At 40.8% G+C, this 23,314-nt stretch overlaps 1 protein-coding gene across 2 annotated transcripts in view; it reads left to right on the forward strand.

Moving 5' to 3' along the window:
- QRFPR (pyroglutamylated RFamide peptide receptor) overlaps positions 1-14,632 on the forward strand; it is a 62,296-nt gene extending 47,664 nt beyond the window's left edge. Inside the window, exons 2-7 of one of the 2 annotated variants that reach the window (XR_003511420.1) lie at positions 1,426-1,584; positions 4,530-4,591; positions 8,973-9,208; positions 11,458-11,555; positions 12,298-14,184; positions 14,288-14,632. Coding sequence is in view for 1 of the 2 variants with exons in the window: in XM_027543700.1 (XP_027399501.1) it covers positions 1,426-1,584; positions 4,530-4,591; positions 8,973-9,208; positions 11,458-11,555; positions 12,298-12,698 (956 nt within the window). In the remaining variant the exon portion in view is untranslated. Of the gene's footprint in view, positions 1-1,425; positions 1,585-4,529; positions 4,592-8,972; positions 9,209-11,457; positions 11,556-12,297 lie in introns of both variants that reach the window. The other variant, XM_027543700.1, reaches the window with a different exon arrangement.
- Positions 14,633-23,314: the final 8,682 nt, after the last annotated feature.

Genomic DNA, 23,314 nt, shown 5'->3' on the forward strand with positions numbered 1-23,314 from the left:
AAAGAGACAAAAACCCTTACTCTCAATGTGTTTACATCCTAGTAGGGCTGGGGAAGGTCCTCCCAGGTGCCACTAGCAGTAAAGAACCCACTTGCCAATGCAGGAGACACAGGAGGAGGAGAAGACACAGGGTCAGGAAGGTCCCCTGGAGGAGGGCACGGCAGTATTCTTGCCTGGAGAATCCCATGGACAGAGGAGCCTGGTGGGCTAAGGTCCATGAACTTAAGAGTCGGGTCACAAAGAGTCGGACATGAACTGAAGCGACTAAGCATGCATGCACAGGGGTGAGGAAACTTTCAATAAACGGTAAAGCAAGTCAGTAAATTACATAGCATGTTGGAATTGGAAGAGTTATGGGAAAAGAGTAGAATAAGAGAGGAGGAACGAAAGGAGGTGGCAAGGGACATGCTGTAGTGACAACAGGGTTGTTCAAGTAGGTCAGCCTCATTGAGAGGGTGACATCTGAGCAAAGACTTTGGTGAAAGGTGTGAGGAATATTCTCCTGGGGAAGAACATTCCAAGCAGAAGGAAAAGACATGAGAAGACCTGAAGTGAGGATGTGCCAGCAAGGAGGGCTTCCTTAGGTCTCTAAGCAGAGCCAGGCAGAGCATTTGGGAGAGGAGGTGAAAAGAAGGTCTCTGGTTTGAGCAAGTGGATTGAAGTCTCTTCCAACTTTTTATACTCCCTGAGCTTATGTTTTTCAGATAGTTCAAAGTAATTAATTTGGTATTGATGAGCAGGGTGGATTCAAGAGCAGAGATATCAGACCGTATCTCACAAATACCAGTGGTGAGGGGGCCGGACACACAGTGTAAGAAATTTATAAATGCAGACAATGCATTCAGATATTTTTATTTAAAATATTATGTATATCAAATGAAGTATGCTCGCAGACTTTGAGACTTTGCATTAGAGAATGTGAAATCAGTTAAGAGCCTAAAGGTATAATCTGCATATTAAGTCTTGGACAGGAAGTCAAAGGACAATAAAAGATAAAAGAAGAAATCAGAGAGTCTTTGGTGAAAATTATTCCTTTGTTATGATTTGACAGGGAACCAAAAAGGAAGAAAGAATCAAGAACCACTTTGTGGTTTAGACCCCAAGAAACCAGTTAATAGCAACTTTGCTTATTCTCAAGGAAGGGTCACACTGATTTTCTTCTGCTTATTGTCAATGACCAGATACTTATTTGTCCTTTCATCATCCCACTATACATAATTACATATCGTTTAGTAACTTGAAATCCACTTAAGGAAAGAAAATATCAGCCAGTGCAAACTTCCTCAATTATTTTGTATCTACTGTGTAATTATAGTCATAAAACTTTTAAACAGAGGCTCAGAACTAATTTATTGTGATAATGACAAAGAGAGATAACACTTGGATTCCTGTTGCTGCTTAACTTGTCCTGGTTCCTTGCTGCAGGTGCCTTCATTTGCAAGATGGTGCCATTTGTCCAGTCCACCGCTGTCGTGACAGAAATCCTCACGATGACCTGCATTGCTGTGGAGAGACACCAGGGGCTGGTGCATCCTTTTAAAATGAAATGGCAGTACACCAACCAAAGGGCTTTCACAATGCTGGGTGAGGACATGCCCCTGGCAGCATTAAAGCTGTGCTTCATTACAGACCAAAGAGAATTTCTGTAACGTGAACCATGTTTATGAACTAAAGGAGGAACCGCCTGTCTGTCTTGGAGGCACTGGGGTGTCATTTTACAGTTTCAGTCATCTCCGAACTTACTGTTCCCCTCCCCTCTCTCCTTGAGCCCTAGCTCAGCTCTGAAAATCTCTTCTCTCAGATTTCCCTGAGTTACTGTTCCTAACTTTTTAGCCTGGCGCTAGTGGTAAAGAACCCGCCTACCAGTGCAGGTAGGCATAAGAGATGCGGGTTCAATCCCTGATCAGGAAGATCCCCTGGAGGAGGGCACATCAACCCACTCCAGTGTTCTTGCCTGGAGAATCCCATGGACAGAGGAACCTTGTGGGCGACCATCCATAGGGTTGCAAAGAGTCGGATAGGACTGAAACGACTTAACGCGCACAGGCACACAGCTGATCTAAAATCTGTCAGTGGCATCTCCATATTAATATTCATTAGATTAGTCAGCTGTCATCCTGAGGTAAGAAGCAAGCAGATTTCAACAGGTAGGTTTTGACAGAGGCCAGGAAGGTGTGTTTAGAAGAGTGGGGAACACGGGTGCTGCCTAGACGGGTCTCAGTGCGAAGTGTACAACAGCAGAAGGCGGCAAGACCTGTGAGGACACCCAAGCGCTGGAGATGCCTGACAAAGGTGGATTTCATTCACATCCTAACTGTGCTTCAGGCACTCCTGAATCCCCAGCTTGCTGTAACCATTTCTGAATCACCGTGTGTCCTGTGATGTATGTAAACCGAAAGCAATGTCATAAAGCATAGCACAGTGAAATGGAAAAATTTCTTTATTTGGTAATTATAATTGAGCCATTTAAAACTTCAGGGTGGTTCTCAGCGATTTGAATGCGTTATAGCTGAATAACCAGAGGTTTCAGAAGAACAAATATGATAATCAAAGAGGAATTTTTACTAATATCTCACTTGAGAGGAATGAGTAAACATTTATTTCTGCTGTTAAGAATTTAGCCAGCATGGGATAATAGAGTTACAGAAAGAACTCCTGAAAGTTTTGCTACACTAAACTCTTTGAAATAATTTGAACCAAATAGATAGGCCCATAGAGGGAAAAAACTGTTAATTATTTTCAAATTTATGTCACATTCTCCCTGAAAAAGAATTCAAAGACCTCTTGGCTTTTAATAATTGACATGTTTCCACCATCAGAACATCTGAAAATAGCATGTGGGTGTGGAAAGAGGGTTAGGAAAGAAATACATGGAGGGCGGAAGTTATTCTCAAAAAGACAGAGAAGGAAAGAGAGTTTTGACATTTGAAGGCAAAGTTGATAATAGGCAGCCAAGGCAGTTCCTACTCAAAAAAGTCGTAGGAGACAGAAAGGCATTTAAATCAAGAAGGTTCATCTCCCCAAGAGGCTTTCCGCAGCACTGACTCATGTCTCCCTCTGTCTCTGTCACTAGGGAAACCAGCTGTGTCCTCTCACTGGGTCCGCCCCCTCACTGGGTCCGCCCTCTAGATGAATCCCCCACCCCCATGCCTCAGCCGGCAGAACCTGCTAGGCTTCCTTGCCTAGATTATACCACTTATTGCCCTTCTATCACTGAGCAGACAGTGGAGTCAAGAGAACTGGCAATGAGCTAAGCCAGGTAGGCTCAATTCCTCCAAAATTTCTACTAAAGACTGGAAAAATGATTGGATATGAGATAACAATAAAATAATTATTGGACTAGGAGAGAATGGATGTGTGTAGAAATGAAGAGAGAGTGGGGGGCAGAAACAGAGACAATGATCTGTGAGCCTGAGGACAACCTTGAATCATTGATTCATGATAACTTTCTATAGGTGGTGTCAGTCCGTGTGTATCTTTATAATAAATTCCAATCACAGTTTAAGTGGGTTCCTTGAGATCTACAGCTACGCAGTGTTTTTTTTTAAATGCTCCCACTCAATACACAAAGAGCAAGCAGAGTTTGAGCTGGGAAATTTTCTTCAAAAGCAGTGCTCTTGGTTCTGGCCTTGCCCTGGTATGTTAAGATTCTCTTTTGTTCTTTGCTAAGGAATGCATCATTGAAGTAATCCCCTCAACAAACTCATGGAAAACGGGAAATTTGGAAAAAGTACTCTGGTTTTTTTTTACACATGTTTGTTTTGTAAACAAGAAAATAATGCTTATATAATTATGCTTAAAATAAATATAATTTCAACTTTAAGAAGCTATAGAGGATTCACTCTATCATGTTTATGTTATTCATCCATTCAAAAAACAAACAGTAGGTGCCCAATCTGTTCCTGCCAAGGGAAATGGGAGCTGAGACCAATTCTGTAAATTCCTCATGAGAGGACTCGGGCGTGAAGAACGTGAACAGAAATGTCACAGGACACAGAGAGGCAAGCGACATTGTAGAGAACCTCCGGGACCCTTTTAAGGAATTTGCGCTTTATCCAGCAACAGCTTTTTATTCTTTAAATTAGTTGCTTAATTACTTTTAATTGGAGGATAATTTATATTGTGATGGTTTTTGCTGTACATCAGCATGCTTCGGCTATAGGCATACACGCGTCCCCTCCCTCCTGAACCCCTCTTTCACCTCCCTCCCCACTCCTTCCCTCCAGGTTGGGTTCCCTGTGTCATGCATATATCAAACTCCCACTGGCTACCTATTTTACCGATATGTTTCAGCGCTATTCTCGAAAATCATCCCTCCCTCTCCTTCTCCCAATGTGTCCAAAAGTCTGTTCTTTATGCTCCAGTGACGATTTGGAGGGTAGAGTGGAAAATGTGAGGAGACCACTGCCCTGCGCCAGGGAAAATATGATGCGGTCCCTTGAACATAAGGAATCTTTATGGTTAGAGAATTAAGCGCAGGTGGATTTTGCTTTGCTGAGTTGCATTCTAATAATCTTAACGTTTTACAGGGCTGGTCTGGCTGGTGGCCATCATCGTGGGAGCTCCCATGTGGCATGTGCAACGACTTGAGGTAGACTGGGGGCTGGGATTGGTAATCAGTGTTGAAATGTTTTTCCACCCCTCTTACTTGTAATCATTTTCCTCCCTGCAAGCACATTACTGCAAATTTGTGTGATCTCAGTTTTTTCACTGGAGGTTTTTCAAGTGGAATAAAATAATTTGCTTTAAGATAGTTTTCTCTGCTTTTTTCAGCTCTTCCTTGAACTTATATTGTTAAGACTTTAATGCTTAAAATAAAATGTTCCAGGGTCACTTTCTGCATTTGCCTGCCAGCAGAAACATACCGTTCCTGGTGTTGTTCAATGTCTTGTTACATCCTAAGAGTTTGATGCTTGCTCTAGATTTTTCTTTTGTTTTTAAGTCACAAAAAAATGTTAACCATTTATCTACTTATTGGTTGATTTTCCTTCATAAGCACTTCCGCTGCCTCTTAGTCACTGACAAATATCTGAACTGGAACATGCAAGCCATTGATTTGTGGACCTGAAAATGACCTTAAATGATTGATTCTTAATAACTTTCTATACGTGATATCAGTCTGTGTGTATCTTTATAATAAAGATAAACCTCTCTGTTCCCCTCACACCTCTGTCAGCTGGGCCCAGCCTGCAGTGGTGATTCACAGTGAAGAAAACACTGCACCATTTTTGGTGACCTGGTCTCTTTACTGGGGCCTACTTGAATGTGTCCTGCCTGGGAGAGCTAGTGTAGACAGTGGTCTTCAAAGACACTAGAGGGTTGCTCACATGGCCTCTGAGATAATTTTTTAAATTACTTATCTTTTGTACCTTTTTAAATTAGTGTAGGTAAACATGAAGCTGCTGGACACTCAGTGTTCCCCTGGCCAGGATATCAACTGAGCCCTCAGGAAGAGTGCATTTTAAAAAGTGACTTAGGGCTTCCCTGGTGGCTCAGGTGCTAAAGAATCTACCTGCAGTGCAGGAGACTCAGGTTTGATCCCTATATTGGGAAGATCCCATGGAGAAGGGAATGGCTACCCACTCCAGTATTCTTGCCTGGAGAATTGCATGAACAGAGGAGCCTGGCAGGCTATAGTCCGTGGGGTCGCATAGTCGGATACGACTGAGAGACTGACCCTTTCACTTTTCACTTTGATGTTCGATGCAACCTGTATATAAATGAGCTTGAGTGCACAGGTAACAACAGAAGGCAGTTTTATTCTCTCTTACCACCTCTAAAAATGTGATGGATGAAGCCTTGAATGGGTCCTGTAACTCTTGTGGTCATTCAGAGAATAAAATTCCTCCGGTCATTTTCAGTCACAAGAACAGTAACTGGTCACTGAATATTGTTAGTTCCCTTATCAAAATATCCAGTCCAGTGTCACAATCCCTCAAGTCCATACTTTCAAATCAATTTAAGATATCTCCCTTTCCCCAGTTTGAGCCATTTTAGGCCTAGAATCCTAGGGTATGGAGAGGAGCTTTGATCCCCTTATTCTGCATATTACTGTTTCTCATGATTGATTCTTTATTTCATGGGTTCCTCACAAATAATATCCCTGGGGCTTCCAATGGCTACTCCCTTCCTTAAGCTTTCACACACAGCTGGACGTGGCCAACTCCTTTCTCTGAGGCTGCCCTTATTTCCAGCAGGAAACCCATACCTTTAAAAATAACCCAACCCAGTTCCCATAGGGAGTCTAATTCTGGCTCACAGAACACAAGGAGATATGTCCATTTTTAAAAATAAAATTATTTTATCATATGCTTTAAATATATTTTAAAATATAACTCATTTATTTTGTAGAAAATTAATTAAATCTAATTGGCAAAACCAGTTCCCTCTGTCAGCCGGATCAGCCAAATCAGATTTGCTTTCTGTCAAGAAAAAGTATGATTTCATTTTTCAAGTCAAATAAATGTATTAATACGCTCTCCCACGGCCACCTTCTCCCTCCTAAATTGTATTAGCAAGAGTGCAAGCATGCAAGACGCTTTAATTCCTCGGCCGGCTGAAATGAAGTGCCAGTGATGTCACCATTTGCACTGATGTTGTCTTTGCTCTGCTCCTGCTGCGCTCTCTCCCAGGAGTGATGTATCTGACAGCTTTCAGGGGCTGGAAGCAACAAGGTGGTTAAGTTAAAGTTGTCATCACTTCTGCCCTTTACTATGCAGATAATGGGAATTCACATCTCATCAACTGTCAAAACACCTTTTTTTCTTTTTCTAATGTCAAGTTTCCCCTGAACAGAAATCCATTTAATACAGGGAAAGGCACAAAACCCTGTCCTGGATTTATGGTGCCTTGATCAAGGGGGCTTCACTGACATCCGTAGTTTGGACTACCTCTTATTTTGGTGGTCCAGAGTGAGATTGCAGTTGGGTGAGAGATAGGACTTGTGGAGACTGAAAGGAGGGGGATTATGAAAAAGGAACTGGGAATGTAGACCCAGCATGACACTTCAACCCCACCCCACACATTCTCTTAGGCCGTGAGATTTTTGGAGAATTGTGAGTTTAGACATAGAAGGTCTGAAATTGGTTCCCATGAAACCATCTGAGCACACCCTCTTGTCTCTTCTCAGAGACAAGAAGGTCTCTGCTTGTCCCCAGGGGAAAGTGCATAGTTCAGAGGCTGTCAGCCTCTCCTTATGCTTTAGAACGCATCAATATGTGACCCCCATGGTTTTAGGCCCTGTGGGCTCTGCTTACATGAGTCAGAATGAGCTTCACCTTCATATCCTCTTCCCAGGGAGTACAGACCTTGAAGTTATTGTTTAATACTTTCATTCCTCATTGCATTTGAAAAGTAATGCCTAGATCAAAACTTGAATTGTCATACTTTTGATAACAATACCAGAAAGCTTCCCACCCACCGCCCCCGCCATTCAATTGGCTTTGAAAATTGGTGATAATACTCTGGGAATGGAGGCCGAAATATGTGTTAAGACTTAAATGTTCCTCATCTGTAAAGCTCCAGAGTGACTCAGATGACAAGAATTTTGATCAATTCTCTAACTTTAATTCCTATTATCCAGATATATGACTTTTGAATGTACTGTAAATGTTTAATTTTTCTCATATTAGCATTTTCTATGGTTTCCCTGGTGGCTTGGTTGTAAGCAATCCACTTGCCAATGCAGGAGACATGAGTTTGATCCCTGGATCAGAAAAATCCCCTGGAGAAGGAAATGGCAACCCACTCCAGTACAGTATTCTTGCCTGGGAAATCCCATGGACAGAGGAGCCTGGCAGGCTATAGTACATAGGCTCGCAAAAGAGTTGGACGTGACTGAGCGACTAAACAACAGCAACAAATTGTAATTGTTATTATTAATTTTTGAACTCATAAGTCAGTCTCTTAGAAATAGTACTTATAAATAGAAATTGCCTTTCTGTATAATATATACGTCAAAGGCTTATAATTGGGTCTGAATATTAGTACACTGGCAATAGTTCAGATTCTAATTTCTCATTCATCTCAAAATCTAAAAGCTACAAGTTTCCTCTCTAAAATCTTTGTGAACAGCATGATCACTACAATCTGAAACAGCAGTAGCAAAATACAGAATTTCAGTTCAGAAACAAAATGCATGTTTTTGGTACTTATTCAATTGGAAGAAGTCTGATGCCTTGTCAAAACTGATCTCATCAACAATTGAGGAAGCAAAATCATGTAACAGCAAACTAGCTGGTTGCTTTCCCATGTGGCACAGTGATAAAGTATCTGCCTGTCAGTGCAGGAGATGCAAGAGACAGGGTTTGATCCCTGGGTTGGAAAGATCCCCTAGAGAAGGAAATGGCAACCCACTCCAAGATTCTTGCCTGGGAAATCCCATAAACACAGGAGCCTGGTGGGCTACAGTCCAGAGGGTTGCAAAGAGTCAGCTGTGACTAAGTGATGGAGTATGCATGCAGCATAACCAGCTGGCATGCTAGAATAAAATATTTTTTTCATACATACTTTGGTCATTCTAGTGTTCTTTCTTTCACTCAACTGAAAATTTAATGCTGCTGCTGCTGCTAAGTCATGTCAGTCATGTCTGACTCTGTGCAACCCCATAGACAGCAGCCTACTAGGTTCCTCCATCCCTGGGATTCTCCAGGCAGGAACACTGGAGTGGGTTGCCATTTCCTTGACTATCATGTAAGAAGGTGGAAAAGATTTTTTTTTTAAAGTGAACAGGCTATGAACCTCGATTCCATTTAAAATCGAAAAGAAAATATCAAACTGTCAAGTATCTAAGCAGTGAAGGCGAGAAAGCACACTTCACAACAAAAGAAGAAGCAAAATTGTATCTCATTTGAAATATGTACCCACAGTAAACATGTGAGGCTCTGAGAAGCCTGCCTGACAGTAGACTTGGTTGCTTTGTGTGCTTTGATGCTGCCTCTGGCTCTTCTAACTGAATTATACTTATTTTAAAGATTAAGTATGACTTCTTATATGAGAAAGAACATGTGTGCTGCTTGGAAGAGTGGAGCAGCCCTGTGCACCAGAAAATCTACACCACCTTCATCCTTGTCATCCTTTTCCTCCTGCCTCTCATGGTGATGCTTATCCTGTACAGTAAGATTGGCTATGAACTTTGGATAAAGAAAAGAGTTGGGGATGGCTCTGTGCTTCGAACTATTCATGGAAAAGAAATGTCAAAAATAGCCAGGTGTGTTGCATGGAACATTCACCTGTTTAAAACATTCACCTGTTTTAGAGACAGTAGCCAGAGATCTCAGATGCCTGGATAATGTAATCAAAGTGTCATTGGTAATTTATGTCGCGCACATGCGCTGACTTTGAACTTTTTATTTTACATATGACAGAAAGAAAGAGCAAGATCACCAGCTCCCAAGTTAGAGGGGGAGGTCACTGTTACAGATAATTGCCTGAAAATTTTTTAATTGTTATATTTTCATCTGCATGTTGATGCAAATTGTTGTGACTCTCTCCTTTCTGCTACTCCCCAGCCACTTGATGTAGATAAATCTCCTTACTCCCAAGCCCCTGACTTTCCTCATATGTACTAGAAAGCATCAAAATATCCATCCATACTTCCTCCTGTACAAGTAATGATGCTAAAAGATTTGAGATGATATGTATAAAAATACTCTGGAAACCAGAGTATGTTATTTATTTTAAATTGTTATCTTATATTTTATTTTGGGGCTTCCCTGATGGCTGGCTCAGTTGGTAAAGAATCTGCCTGCAATGCAGGAGACTTGGGTTCAATCCCTGGATTGGGAGAAGGGAATGGCAACCCACTCCAGTATTCTTGCCTGGAAAATCTCATGGACAGAAGAGCTTGGTGGGCTGCAGTCCATGGGGTCGCAAAGAGTCGACGCGACTGAGCAACTAACACACACATACATACCCAAAGAATGATGCTAAAAAGAGTGAGATGATACATATGAAAGTCCTTTGGAGGTGAGAGTATGTTATTTATTTAATTTAAAATAATTTAATTATTAAAAATTAAAATAATTTAATTATTTTATATGTTATTCTTACCTAAGGGCTTTACTTTCTGATCATATGGACTAACAGAAATTTAAAAACACAATTACTGCTACGGTACTTGTGGGCCATTTGGTTTATTTTATAAGCTACACTGCATGGCACCAGCTTAGAAGTCTAGTGGTGTGGCGGTTTATCATTTCTTGAAGTGTGCAGCGACCTCTAGTGCCCGATTTGTATAAAGACGTACTACGGCTCCATGTACAGGGTGCTACGCTGTTCAGCATCTTGGGACTATTGCTGATTTAGCTCTCTTTTCCTCCGAAGAAAAGGCTAACACGTTGAGATAATAATGAATGCGACTCGTTAAAATTTGAAAATGCGCAGATCTCTTGCAGACGTTAATCGTGACTAATACAGAAAACTCTGAATCCCTGGTTAATCATATTATTTAATTATATAATGGAAGATTACATTTTAATTCTGTCCTGAGGACTTCCCATATTTTTCTATCACAGGCATGAGTGTTTTTTGATATAAAATGAATAAGAGCTTTGGCACTGAAGTTAGACTGCCTACATTTAAATCCAAACTAAACTTTATCGTTTAAATTCTCAACTTTCTGATCTGCAAAGCCATCTGACTTTGCAAGTTACTTAACCTTCTCTGAGCAGAAGGCAATGGCAACCCAGTCCAGTACTCTTGCCCAGAAAATCCCATGGACGGAGGAGCCTCGTGGGCTGCAGTCCATGGGGTCGCGAAGAGTCGGAAACAACTGAGTGACTTCACTTTCACTTTTCCCTTTTATGCATTGGAGAAGGAAATGGCAACCCACTCCAGTATTCTTGCCTGGAGAATCCCAGGGACGGAGGAACCTGGTAGGCTGCCATCTATGGGCGCGCACAGAGTCGGACATGACTGAAGAGACTTAGCAGTAACCTTCTCTGTGCCTCAGTTCCTGCTTCTGTCCAATGGCTTGTCAGGAAGACTAATCTGTGCCAAGCATCCAGCATGCTGCTAGGCTCATAATGAGCACATATCTTAAGGATATTTGTAATATTAGAAATATAGGGATGAGGATAGTAACGATGGGGAAGGATGATAAACAGCTCACAGTTAGTTAGCTTGTTATGAGCTTCATTAGAGGCTTCCCTCGTGGCTCAGTGGTAGAGAATTCACCTGCAGTGCAGGAGATGCAAGAGACAGAGGTTCGATCCATGAGTTGGGAAGATCCCCTGAAGAAGGGCATGATAACCCACTCCAGTATTCTTGCCTGGAGAATCCCATGGACAGAGGAGCCTGGTGGGCTACAGTCCTTAGGGTCACAAAGAGTTAGACACAACTGAAGAGACTGAGCATACACAAGCTTCATTTACATTTGAAAATTATCACTGAGAGGTCTAAACTTGACACATCTGCCAAGGAAAAGTTAACTGACACAGTGTATCCTTATGGACCCAGGAAGAAGAAGCGAGCTGTCGTTATGATGGTGACAGTGGTGGCTCTCTTTGCTGTGTGCTGGGCACCTTTCCACATTGTTCACATGATGATGGAATACAGTGAGTGACTGTCCTTCTCACTTGATGGAAGTTTTGGTTCATTCCCTGATAGAATGGACAGTGAATCATTGAAATATTTAGCCATTCACTTGGGTAATCAAATCTCAAACATTTACTAGGTTTCTTTCAAATTTACAAGATAACCAGATCATTATGTGATGGGTAATTATATATGAGTTTGATCAAAGCTTTAGTAATTATAGAAAATAAAGAAAAATGTTTGAGATGCATCTCCCATGCTATGCCTTCTGGTCTCCCTAAATCATTTAAACCTTGGAAGAAGTGTGACATCCTGTGAGTGTTCCCTATTTGGAACCCACACGTGAACCACATGAATTTAATAACACCCAGGATTTCAGCTAGATCTTTAATATATCATCTCTGATAATCTGAGCCTTAACATGGTTCTCAGATGATTTGTTTCTGTAAGACAAGTGGACATTTGAAGGGTGACTGCATCTTCCAGTTTATGTGAAGCTTGAAATCATGTTGAAATGCAATAAGCCCTCTAACATGTGCTGGGCTTGTAACCCTAGATTCTTTAACAAGGAGGACTCATCACAATGAGTCCTCTTCTTCAGACATCAGATGGCTCTCCCCAAAGTCTTGGAGAATTTTTCACAGAGAATTTTACATAGTTGTACAAGTGTAACTGTTTCATAAAGATGGAAGATAAACAAAAATGTTGTTTTATATTCATTCAAACAAATGTCCATTCTAAAGGATTATTTTTTTATTTCAGGCAACTTGGAGAAGGAATATGACGATGTTACAATCAAGATGATTTTTGCTATAGTGCAAATAATTGGATTCTCCAATTCCATCTGTAATCCAATTGTTTATGCATTTATGAATGAAAACTTCAAAAAGAATTTTTTATCTGCAGTTTGTTATTGCATTGTAAAAGAAACCTTATCCCCAGCACGAAGGCATGGAAATTCAGGGATTACGATGATGCAGAAGAAAGCAGTGTTTTCCCGGAAAGGGAACCCAGTTGAGGAGACCAAAGGAGAAGCCTTCAGTGATGGCAATATTGAAGTCAAGTTGTGTGAACAACCTGAAGAGAAGAAACATCTCAAACGACACCTTACCCTCTTTAATTCTGAACTTTCGGAGAATTCTGGTTTAGGCAGTGGGCATTAATTATAACTGTCTTCATAATTCATGCTATTCATAGCTGAATCTGAAAATTATTTTGAACAAAAGTTAAAGACTTGCTTTTTATCTAAAAGCCTTCTCCATGTGCAGTCAGTGTAATATGGCTTTCTATTTATTGCTAAGTTGGATGAGATCATTTAACACTTGTATTTTTTTTCTGAAGTTTAACAGTTGAACACTATAATGTAATTTTTAGTGCACCATTGAAGGTTGGTGATAGTCTCTTGCAAATGAAGTGTGTCCAATAATCATAAAGCCAAAGACAGTGAAGACACAGCAGAGTGACAGCTTAGGTTTTGAGCCAGATGCTTGGGTTTCAGTTTCTTACCCATCACCATGGTTGTAATGACTGACCAGCCACTCAATGTCTTCAAGTCTCCTTTCCTTCTTGTGTAAACTGGAGTGGTTCCTCCAACTCCAGGAAGTTTCTGCTGCTGCTGCTGCTGCTAAGTCGCTTCAGTCATGTCCGACTCTGTGCAACCCCATGGATGGCAGCCTACCAGGCTCTGCCGTCCCTGGGATTCTCCAGGCAAGAGTACTGGAGTAGGGTGCCATTGCCTTCTCTGAGGAAGTTGCTGCCAAAACAAAATGAGATAGCAGTGGGAATGCACTTTGCATTCTGAAGCACCCAAGTTCTGAAGCATTATTGTGGTTCTTCATGTCTCGGTACGGCCCCACCCTGTATCTGTTCTCTTTTCCTTTCTGAGACTTGACCTCAACCCTATTCAACCTTTCACATGTCCCTGTTTTGTAGCTAGTTTCTTTCATCAAAAGAAGAATATTCCTGGGATCCTCATTCATAAGTTGACTATAGTATACTTTGGAGAAGGAAAAGGCAAGCCACTCCAGTATTCTTGTCTGGAAAATCCCATGGGCAGAGAAGCCTGGTGGACTCCAGCTCATGAGGTCACAAAGAATTGGACACAACTGAATGACTAAGCACATAATACATTTAGGCCAATCTAGCTATATCAAATATTTATATTTTTAAAACTTTTATTTTCACTAGTGGGATGAAAGACTTTTTGTCATGTTAAAGGGCTTTTAGGTGTAGTTAGAATCAGCTGCAAGTCCATGACATTTTATCATGCCCCAAACTGACCCTCAAGAGCGCTGGATCAGGAAGAACAACAGAGTTCCTCACCTGTATTCCTGACCTAATTCTCCCTTAAACACAGCCCCTCTCCTTTTTGTCTTTTCCTCTTACTCCCAAATGTCATGGTTACAGTGGTCACCCTCATCATACTCTGTTGCTTCCCCTTTATTATCTGAGCTTCCCAAATTCCATTCATCACAGCCTCGTGACCAAAGTGTTTCTTCTGCCTCCAACACTTCTTCTTCCAGCCAGGTATTAGAAAGAAAGGGAAGCTCAAAAATTCTTAAGGTATTTCACTTGTAGAGCTTTCAGGTTTGGGAACCAATGAATGCAGGCCACTGATATCTTTCAAAATACAGACATTTAATTTTATATGTATGTTAATGTGAGCATGGTTTAAAAAAAAACACACAGATGAAACAGTGTATGATACTGAGGCCACTGATATCTTTCAAGATACAGACATTTAATTTTATAGGTATGTTAATGTGAGCATGGTTTAAAAAAAACACACAGATGAAACAGTGTATGATACTGAGGGAAATATGACAGAAGAAAATTAATAGTCAAGAGGAAAAACTGATTATTTGGTTGTGTTAAAATGGCCTCACCATGGGTTATTTATATATACTGTTCTCCTGTTTTCCCTAGTTACTCTGTAGCAAAACAGTGATTATCATTATGCCATCAAAAATAAATCATACTCACTGACTTTTGGTTATAGTTATTTGGCCAATATCCATATGACTTTTCCTAAATTTGATGTTACACATGCTCCTAATATGTCAATGAAGAACAAATAATACTATTCCTGACTCTTTAATTATTAAGACTGTTGTTATTTCATTGCTAAGCCATTTCAACTCCTTTGGACCCCAGTGGCTGAGGCCTGCCAGGCTCCTCTGTCCATGGGATTTCCTAGGCAAGAATACTGAAGTGGGTTGCCATTCCCATCTCCAGGGGAATCTTCTTGACCCAGGGATTGAACCTGTGTCTCCTGTATTGGCAGGTAGATTCTTTACTGTCTGGGCCAGCAGGGAAGCCCAATTCCCAAAGGTTGATTATTAATCACCATGATGAAGAGAAAGAGCTGGTAAGTAAGAGAGAAATGGCAGCCACACAAATTCTGGTTGCTCGGTGATTCTTTACCACTGAGCCACTTGGGAAGCCCATGGTTAAGGAGGGGTAAAGAAAACTATTCTTCCATTTACCAGCCTTTGGGTAAAATGTCTATGAAATCAGTGAAAAGATCTGTACCCCTGTTCAGATGCTTAAGTCTTTTGTTTCACTCTGGAACACTGTGCCAAAAAGATCTCTGTGTATTGACCAATATGGTGACATAATTAAAAAGGGAGAGGACAATCTTTCAAACAAATGCTTCCAAACCAACTGAATACCCAAGTACCAAAAATAGGACCTTGATCTTTATATCACACATGAAAATTAAATCATAATGCACCATAGACTTAAATATAGATGCTAAGTCTATAATACTAGAATAAAATATAGAAGATAATCTTTACAACCTAGATTAGGGAAGGTCAGAATTTTATAAGTAGAGCACTAAAAGGAGAAAGGCTAAAATAAAAAACTGATAAAATGAACTCCATCAAAAACAAAATTCTAGAGCTGGTCCTAAGATGGCAGAGGAATAGGATGGGGGGACCACTTTCTCCCCTACAAATTCATCAAAAGATCATGTGAATGCTGAGCAACTTCTACAAAACAGCTTCTGAACACTGGCTGAGGACACCAGGCACCCAGAAAGGCAGCCCATTCTCTTCAAAAGGAGGTAGGACAAAATATGAGAGACAAAAAGGGAGACAAAAGAGTAAGGGAAGGAGACCCATCCTGGGAAGGGAGTCATGTCAGAGGAGAAGTTTCCAAACACCAGGAAACCCTCTCAATGGCAAGCCTGTGGGGAGTTTTGGGATCTTAGAGAGCAACATAACCGGGAGGGAAAAAAAAAACCCCACAGAATATGCACCTAACCACAACTCCCAGTGCAGAACTAGCCCAGACACTCATCCGCCACCATCAAGCGGGGGCTGGACAGGGAGGCACAGGCTGCATTGCTTAGGGTAAGGACCAGGCCTGAATGCCCTGAGGACAATCTGGGGGAGCTAACGTGAGACAGCAACCCAAACTGTGGGATAGCCAGAGAGAGAAAAAAAGAGAGAGAGGACTTTCCCGCAAAAAGCTCTAACCTAAGGCGCAGACTGGCCCACTCACAAAAACAAAGGATTGCACAAACACCAAAGGAGCGCTAGCTGGCTGCAGACCAGCCCAGCCCCCCACCGGAGGCAGAGAGGCAGGCGAGCAATAGCCAGAGCTGGAAGGCAAGGGGCAGTTTCGACCCCAGAGACTGGCATCCTCCACCAAACTGTGAGCAGGCTTCCAGTTGCTAACCGTGTCTTCCTGGAATCCTAGACGGTTGACATCTACCAGGAGGGTTGCAGCCTGAGATCAGCTCCCCAGAGGAGACACACGGCACCTGAGATGGCACTCTCATGGCGCACCCAGGAAACCAAGTGGCCAGGAGCGGGTGGTGATTAAGACTCACAGCCCACCTGGGAAGGTGCGCTTGCCAAGCACATGGTTGCCTGAGCTGCTCGGAACTGGGTAGGGCACAAAACACAGGCCCAACCGTGTCTGTGCCTTTGTGGAGTACCTGAGAGCCTGAACCTGAGCAGCTTAGACCTGGGAAGTGCATGAAACGCAGGGCCCAATTTGGACAGCACCCCTGCAGAGCAGGCTTCAGGAACCTGGAGCTTGAGCAGTGCAGGGGAAGTACACACTGCCATGAACTGGGGCAAACCCAGTGTGGTCCATATACACTGCAAGCACTCTTTGCACACGCCAGTGATGTGTGTTTGCAGTGTTCCTCCCTCCCCACAACAGAACTGAACAAGTGAGCCTAAATAAGTGACCACCTTTCCCCTTGTGTCAGGGTGGAAATTAGACACTGAAGAGACTTGCAAACAGTGGAAGCCAAAATAAACAAAAAAGAGAGAACTGCTCTGGAAGTGACAGGTGCAACAGATTAAAACTCTGTAGTTAACATTGACTAAGCATTGGAAAGGGCCTATAGACCTTGAGAACAAGTATAAGCTGGAGCAAGGAACTATCTGAAACTGAACTGACCCCACACTGCCCTCAACAGCTCCAGAGAATTTCCTAGATATATTTTTACTATTATCATTTTTAAAAATTTTAAAGTTATTTATTACTCCTTTAATTTTCATTTTTATAACCTACTATTAAATCTTGCAAAATAAGAGACCCTATTTTTAATGCAAATTTCATACTTTTTATAAGTTTTGTGATTGATTTTGTTTTGTAGTCTTAATATTGTATTTTTGAGAGTCAAACCTCTACTCTAGCTTTTTAATTTTTGATTTTTGGTATTTGTTATCAATTTTGTACCTTTAAGAATCTAATCTTCAGTACCTATTTTTACTTAGGGGTGTGAATACTGGCTTGATTGCTCTCTCCCCTTTTGACTCTCCCTTTTCTCCCCCAGGTCACCTCAGTCTCCTCTCTCCCCCTACTCTTCTCTACATAACTCTGTGAATCACTCTGGTTTTTCTGGGCTGTGGAGAATACTTGGGGAACTGATTACTGGGTATATTGATCTCTCCTCTCTTAACTCCCTCTCTTCTCCACCTGGTCACTTCTATCTCTCTCCTCCTCTTCTCCATGTAACTCTGTGAACCTCTCCAGGTGTCCCTCACTGTGGAGAATCTTTTCACCATTAACATAGATGTTTTATCATCTGTGCTGTATGGATGGAGAAGTCCTGAGGCTACTGTAAGAATAAGACTGAAAGCCAGAGGCAGGAGACTTAAATCCAAAACTTGAGAACACAAGAAAACTCCTGACTCCAGGGAACATTAATCGACAAAAGCTCATCCAAAAGCCTCCATACCTACACTGAAACCAAGCTCTACCCAAGAGCCAACAAGTTCCAGAGAAAGACATACCGCACTAATTCTCCAGCAATGCAGGAACATAACCGTAAGCATTAATATGCAGGCCTCCCAAAGTCATGTGAAATCCATAGACACCCCAAAATTCACTACTGAACACTTCATTGCACTCCAGAGAGGAGAGATCCAGCTCCACCCACCAGAACACAGATGCAAGCTTCCCTAACCAGAAAACCTTGAGAAGTCATTAATCCAACCCCACCCACAGGGAGCAACCTTTTTTGTGGAAAAAACAGGAACTACAAACTTTCAGCCTACAGAAAGCTACCCCAAACACAAAAATCTAAACGAAATGAAAAGGCAGAGAAATAGTCAGCAGTAAAAGGAACATGATACATGCCCACCAAACCAAACCAAAGAGGAGAAGATAGGGAGTCTACCTGAAAAAGAATTCAGGATACTGATAGTCAAGACGATCCAAAATCTTGAAAACAAAATGGAGTTACAGGTAAGTAGACTAGAGACAAGGACTGAGAAGATGCAAGAAATGTTTAAAGAGTCAATCAATAATGAATAATGCAATATCTGAGATCAAAAGCAGTCTGGAAGGAACCAACAGTAAAATAACTGAGGCAGAAGATAAGTGATGTGGAAGATAGAATGGTGGAAATAAATGAAGCAGGGAGGAAAAAAGAATTAAAAGAAATGAAGACAACCTCAGAGACCTCTGGGACAATGTTAAATGCCCCGACATTTGAATCATAGGAGTCCCAGAAGAAGAAGACAAAAAGGGCATGAGAAAATACTTGAGGAGATAATAGTTGAAAACTTCCCTAAAATGGGGAAGAAAATAGCCACACAAGTCCAAGAAAACCAGAGTCCCAAACAGGAAACCAAGGGGAAACACCCCAAGACACATACTAATCAAATTAACAAAGATCAAACACAAAGAACAAATATTAAAAGCAGCAAGGGAAAAACAATAAATAACACACAAGGGGATCCCCACAAGGATAACAGCTGGGAATGGCAGGACATACTTAAAGTGATGAAAGAAAATAACCTACAGCCCAGATTACTGTACCCAGCAAGGATCTCATTCAAATATGCAGGAGAAATCAAAAGCTTTACAGACAAGCAAAAGCTGAGAGAATTCAGTACCACCAAACAAGTTCTCCAACAAATGCTAAATGATCTTCTTTAAACAGGAAACACAGAAAGGGTGTATAAACTCGAACCCAAAACAATAAAGTAAATGGCAACAGGATCATACTTATCAATAATTACCTTAAATGTAAATAGGTTGAATGCCCCAGCCAAAAGACAAAGACTGGCTGAATGGATACAAAAAAAAAAAAAAAAAAAAAAGACCCCTATATATGCTGTCTACAAGAGACCCACCTCAAAACAAGGGACACATACAGATTGAAAGTGAAAGGCTGGAAAAAGATATTTCATGCAAATGGAGACCAAAAGAAAGCAGGAGTAGCAATATTCATATCAGATAAAATAGACTTTAAAACAAAGGCTGTGAAAAGAGACAAAGAAGGACACTCAGATCAGATCAGATCAGATCAGTCGCTCAGTCGTGTCCGACTCTTTGCGACCCCATGAATCGCAGCACGCCAGGCCTCCCTGTCCATCACCAACTCCCGGAGTTCACCCAGACTCACATCCATCGAGTCAGTGATGCCATCCATCCATCTCATCCTCTGTCATCCCCTTCTCCTCTTGCCCCCAATCCCTCCCAGCATCAGAGTCTTTTCCAATGAGGCAACTCTTCGCATGAGCTGGCCAAAGTACTGGAATTTCAGCTTTAGCATCATTCCTTCCAAAGAAATCCCAGGGCTGATCTCCTTCAGAATGGACTGGTTGGATCTCCTTGCAGTCCAAGGGACTCTCAAGAGTCTTCTCCAACACCACAGTTCAAAAGCAGCAATTCTTTGGCGCTCAGCCTTCTTCACAGTCCAACTCTCACATCCATACATGACCACAGGAAAAACCATAGCCTTGACTAGACGAACCTTTGTTGGTAATGTCTCTGCTTTTGAATATGCTATCTAGGTTGGTCATAACTTTCCTTCCAAGGAGAAAGCATCTTTTAATTTCATGGCTGCAGTCACCATCTGCAGTGATTTTGGAGCCCAGAAAAATAAAGTCTGACACTGTTTCCACTGTTTCCCCATCTATTTCCCATGAAGTGATGGGACCAGATGACATGATCTTCGTTTTCTGAATGTTGAGCTTTAGGCCCACTTTTTCACTCTCCACTTTCACTTTCATCAAGAGGCTTTTTAGTTCCTCTTTACTTTCTGCCATAAGGGTGGTATCACTGCATATCTGAGGTTATTGATATTTCTCCCAGCACTCTTGATTCCAGCTTGTGTTTCTTCCAGTCCAGCATTTCTCATGATGTACTCTGCATATAAGTTAAATAAACAGGGTGACAATATACAGACTTGAGGGACTCCTTTTCCTATTTGGAACCAGTCTGTTGTTCCATGTCCAGTTCTAACTGTTGCTTACTGACCTGCATACAGATTTCTCAAGAGGCAGATCAGGTGGTCTGGTATTCCAATCTCTTTCAGAATTTTCCACAGTTTATTGTGATCCACACAGTCAAAGGATTTGGCATAGTAAATAAAGCAGAAATAGATGCCTTTCTGACACTACATAATGATCAAAGGATCAATCCAAGAAGAAGATATAACAATTATAAATATATATGCACCCAGCATAGGAGCACCACAATATGTAAGGCAAATGCCTTACATATGAAGTATGAAAGGGGAAATTAACAGTAACATAATAATAGTGGGAGACTTTAACACCCCACTCACACCTATGGATAGATCAACCAAATAGAAAATTAGCAAGGAAACACAAACTTAAAATTATACAATGGACCAGTTAGACCTAATTGATATCTATAGGACATTCACCCCAAAACAATGAATTTCACCTTTTTCTCAAGGGCACACAGAACACTCTCCAGGATAGATCACATCCTGGGCCATAAATCTAGCCTTGGTAAATTAAAAAAAAAAATTGAAATCATTTCAAGCATCTTTTGTGATCACAATGTGGTAAGATTAGATGTCAACTACAGGGGAAAAAATTATTAAAAATACAAACTTATGGAGGCTAAACAACATGCTTCTGAATAACCAACAAATCACAGAAGAAATAAAAAAAGAAATCAAAATATGCATAGAAATGAGTGAAAATGAAAACACAACAACCCAAAACTTATGGGATTCAGTAAAAGCAATGCTAAGGGGATGGCTCATAGCCATACAAGCTTACCTCAAGAAACAAGAGAAAAATCAAATAAATAACCTAACTTTACACCTAAAGCAACTGTAAAAAGAAGAAATGAAGAATGCCAGGGTTAGTAGAAGGAAAGAAATCATAAAAATTAGGGCAGAAATAAATGAAAAAGAAACAATGGAGACTATAGGAAAAATCAACAAAAGTAAAAGCTGGTTGTTTGAGAAGATAAATTTATTTTAGACAAACCATTAGCCAGACTTATCAAGGAAAAAAGCGATAAGAACCAAATCAAGAAAATAAGAAATGAAAATGGAGAAATCACAACAGACAACACAGAAATTCAAAGGATTATAAGAGACTACTAAAACCAACCGCTGCTGATGCTGCTAAGTCACTTCAACTTAGCAGCATCCAACTCTGTGCGACCCCATAGATGGCAGCCCACCAAGCTCCGCTGTCCTTGAGATTCTCCAGGCAAGAACACTGGATTGGGTTGCCATTTCCTTCTCCAATGCATGAAAGTAAAAAGTGAAAGTGAAGTCTCTCAGTCGTGTCCGACTCTTCGCGACTCCATGGACTGCAGCCTATCAGGCTCCTCTGTCCATGGGATTTTCCAGCCAAGAGTACTGGAGAGGGTTTACCATTGCCTTCTCCCTATAAGCAACTATATGACAATAAAATGGACAACTTGGAAGAAATTGACGAATTCTTAGAAAAGTGTAACCTTCTGAAACTGAACCAGGAAGAAATAGAACATCTTAACAGACCCACCACGAGCATGGAAATAAAAGTTTTAATAAAAAATCTTCCAACAAACAAAAGCCCAGGACCAGATGGCTTCACAGGTGAATTCTACCAAAAATTTAGAGAAGAGCTCTCCTACTCTCCTTCCTATCCTACTCAAAGTCTTCCAGAAAATTGCAGAGGAAGGTAAAACTGACAAACTCATTCTCTGAGGCCACCATCACCCTAACACCAAAGCCAGACAAAGATGCCACAAAAAAAGAAAACTACAGGCCAATATCACTGATGAGCATAGATGAAAAAAATCCTCAACAAAATTCTAGCAAACACAATCCAACAACATGTTAGGAAGATCATACATCATGACCAAATGGGCTTTATCCCAGGGATGCAAGGATTCTTCAATATCCGCAAATCAATCAATGTGATACACCACATTAACAAATGGAAAGATAAAAACCATATGATTATCTCAAGAGATGCAGAGAAAGCCTTTGATAAAATTCAACATTCATTTCTGATAAAAAAAAAAAAAAAAAAAAAAAACAACCTCCAGAAAGCAGGCATAGAAGGAACATACCTCAACATAATAAAAGCCATATATGATAAACCCACAGCAAACATTACTCAATGGTGAAAAATTGAAAGCATTTCCCCTAAAGTCAGGAACAAGATAAGGGTTCTCACTCTCACCACTACTATTCAACATAGTTTTGGAAGTTTTAGCCACAGCAATCAGAGAATAAAAAGAAATAAAAGGAATCCAAATTGGAAAAGAAGTAAAACTCTCACTGTCTGCAGATGACATGATCCTCTCTCTACATAGAAAACCCTAAAGACACCGTCAGAAAATTACTAGAGCTAATTAGTGAATATAGTAAAAGTTGCAGGATATAAAATCAACACACAGAAATCCCTTGCATTCCTATACACTAGCAATGAGGAAACAGAAACAGAAATTAAGGAAACAATTCCATTCACCATTGCAACAAAAAGAATAAAATACTTAAGAATAAATCTACTTAAAGAAACAAAAGACCTATATATAGAAAGTTATAAAACACTGATGAAAGAAATCAAAGAGGACACAAATAGACGCAGAAATATACCATGTTCATGAATTGGAAGAATCAATATAGCTAAAATGAGTATACTACCCAAACCAATCTATAGATTCAATGCAATCCCTATCAAGCTACCAACCATATTCTTCACAGAGCTAGAACAAATAATTTCACAATTTGTATGGAAATACAAAAAAACCTCAAATAGCCAAAGCAATCTTGAGAAAGAAGAATGGAACTGGAGGAATCAACCTGCCTGACTTCAGACTATACTACAGTCATCAAGACAGTAGGGTACTGGCACAAAGACAGAAATATAGATCAATGGAACAAAATAGAAAGCCCAGAGATAAATCCATGCACCTATGGACACCTTATCGGTGACAAAGGAGTCAAGAATATACAATGGAGAAAAGATAATCTCTTTAACAAGTGGTGCTGGGAAAACTGGTCAACCACTTGTAAAAGAATGAAACTAGAACACTTTCTAACACC

This window comes from Bos indicus x Bos taurus, chromosome 6 (genome assembly GCF_003369695.1).
Source record: "Bos indicus x Bos taurus breed Angus x Brahman F1 hybrid chromosome 6, Bos_hybrid_MaternalHap_v2.0, whole genome shotgun sequence".
NCBI lineage: Eukaryota > Metazoa > Chordata > Mammalia > Artiodactyla > Bovidae > Bos > Bos indicus x Bos taurus.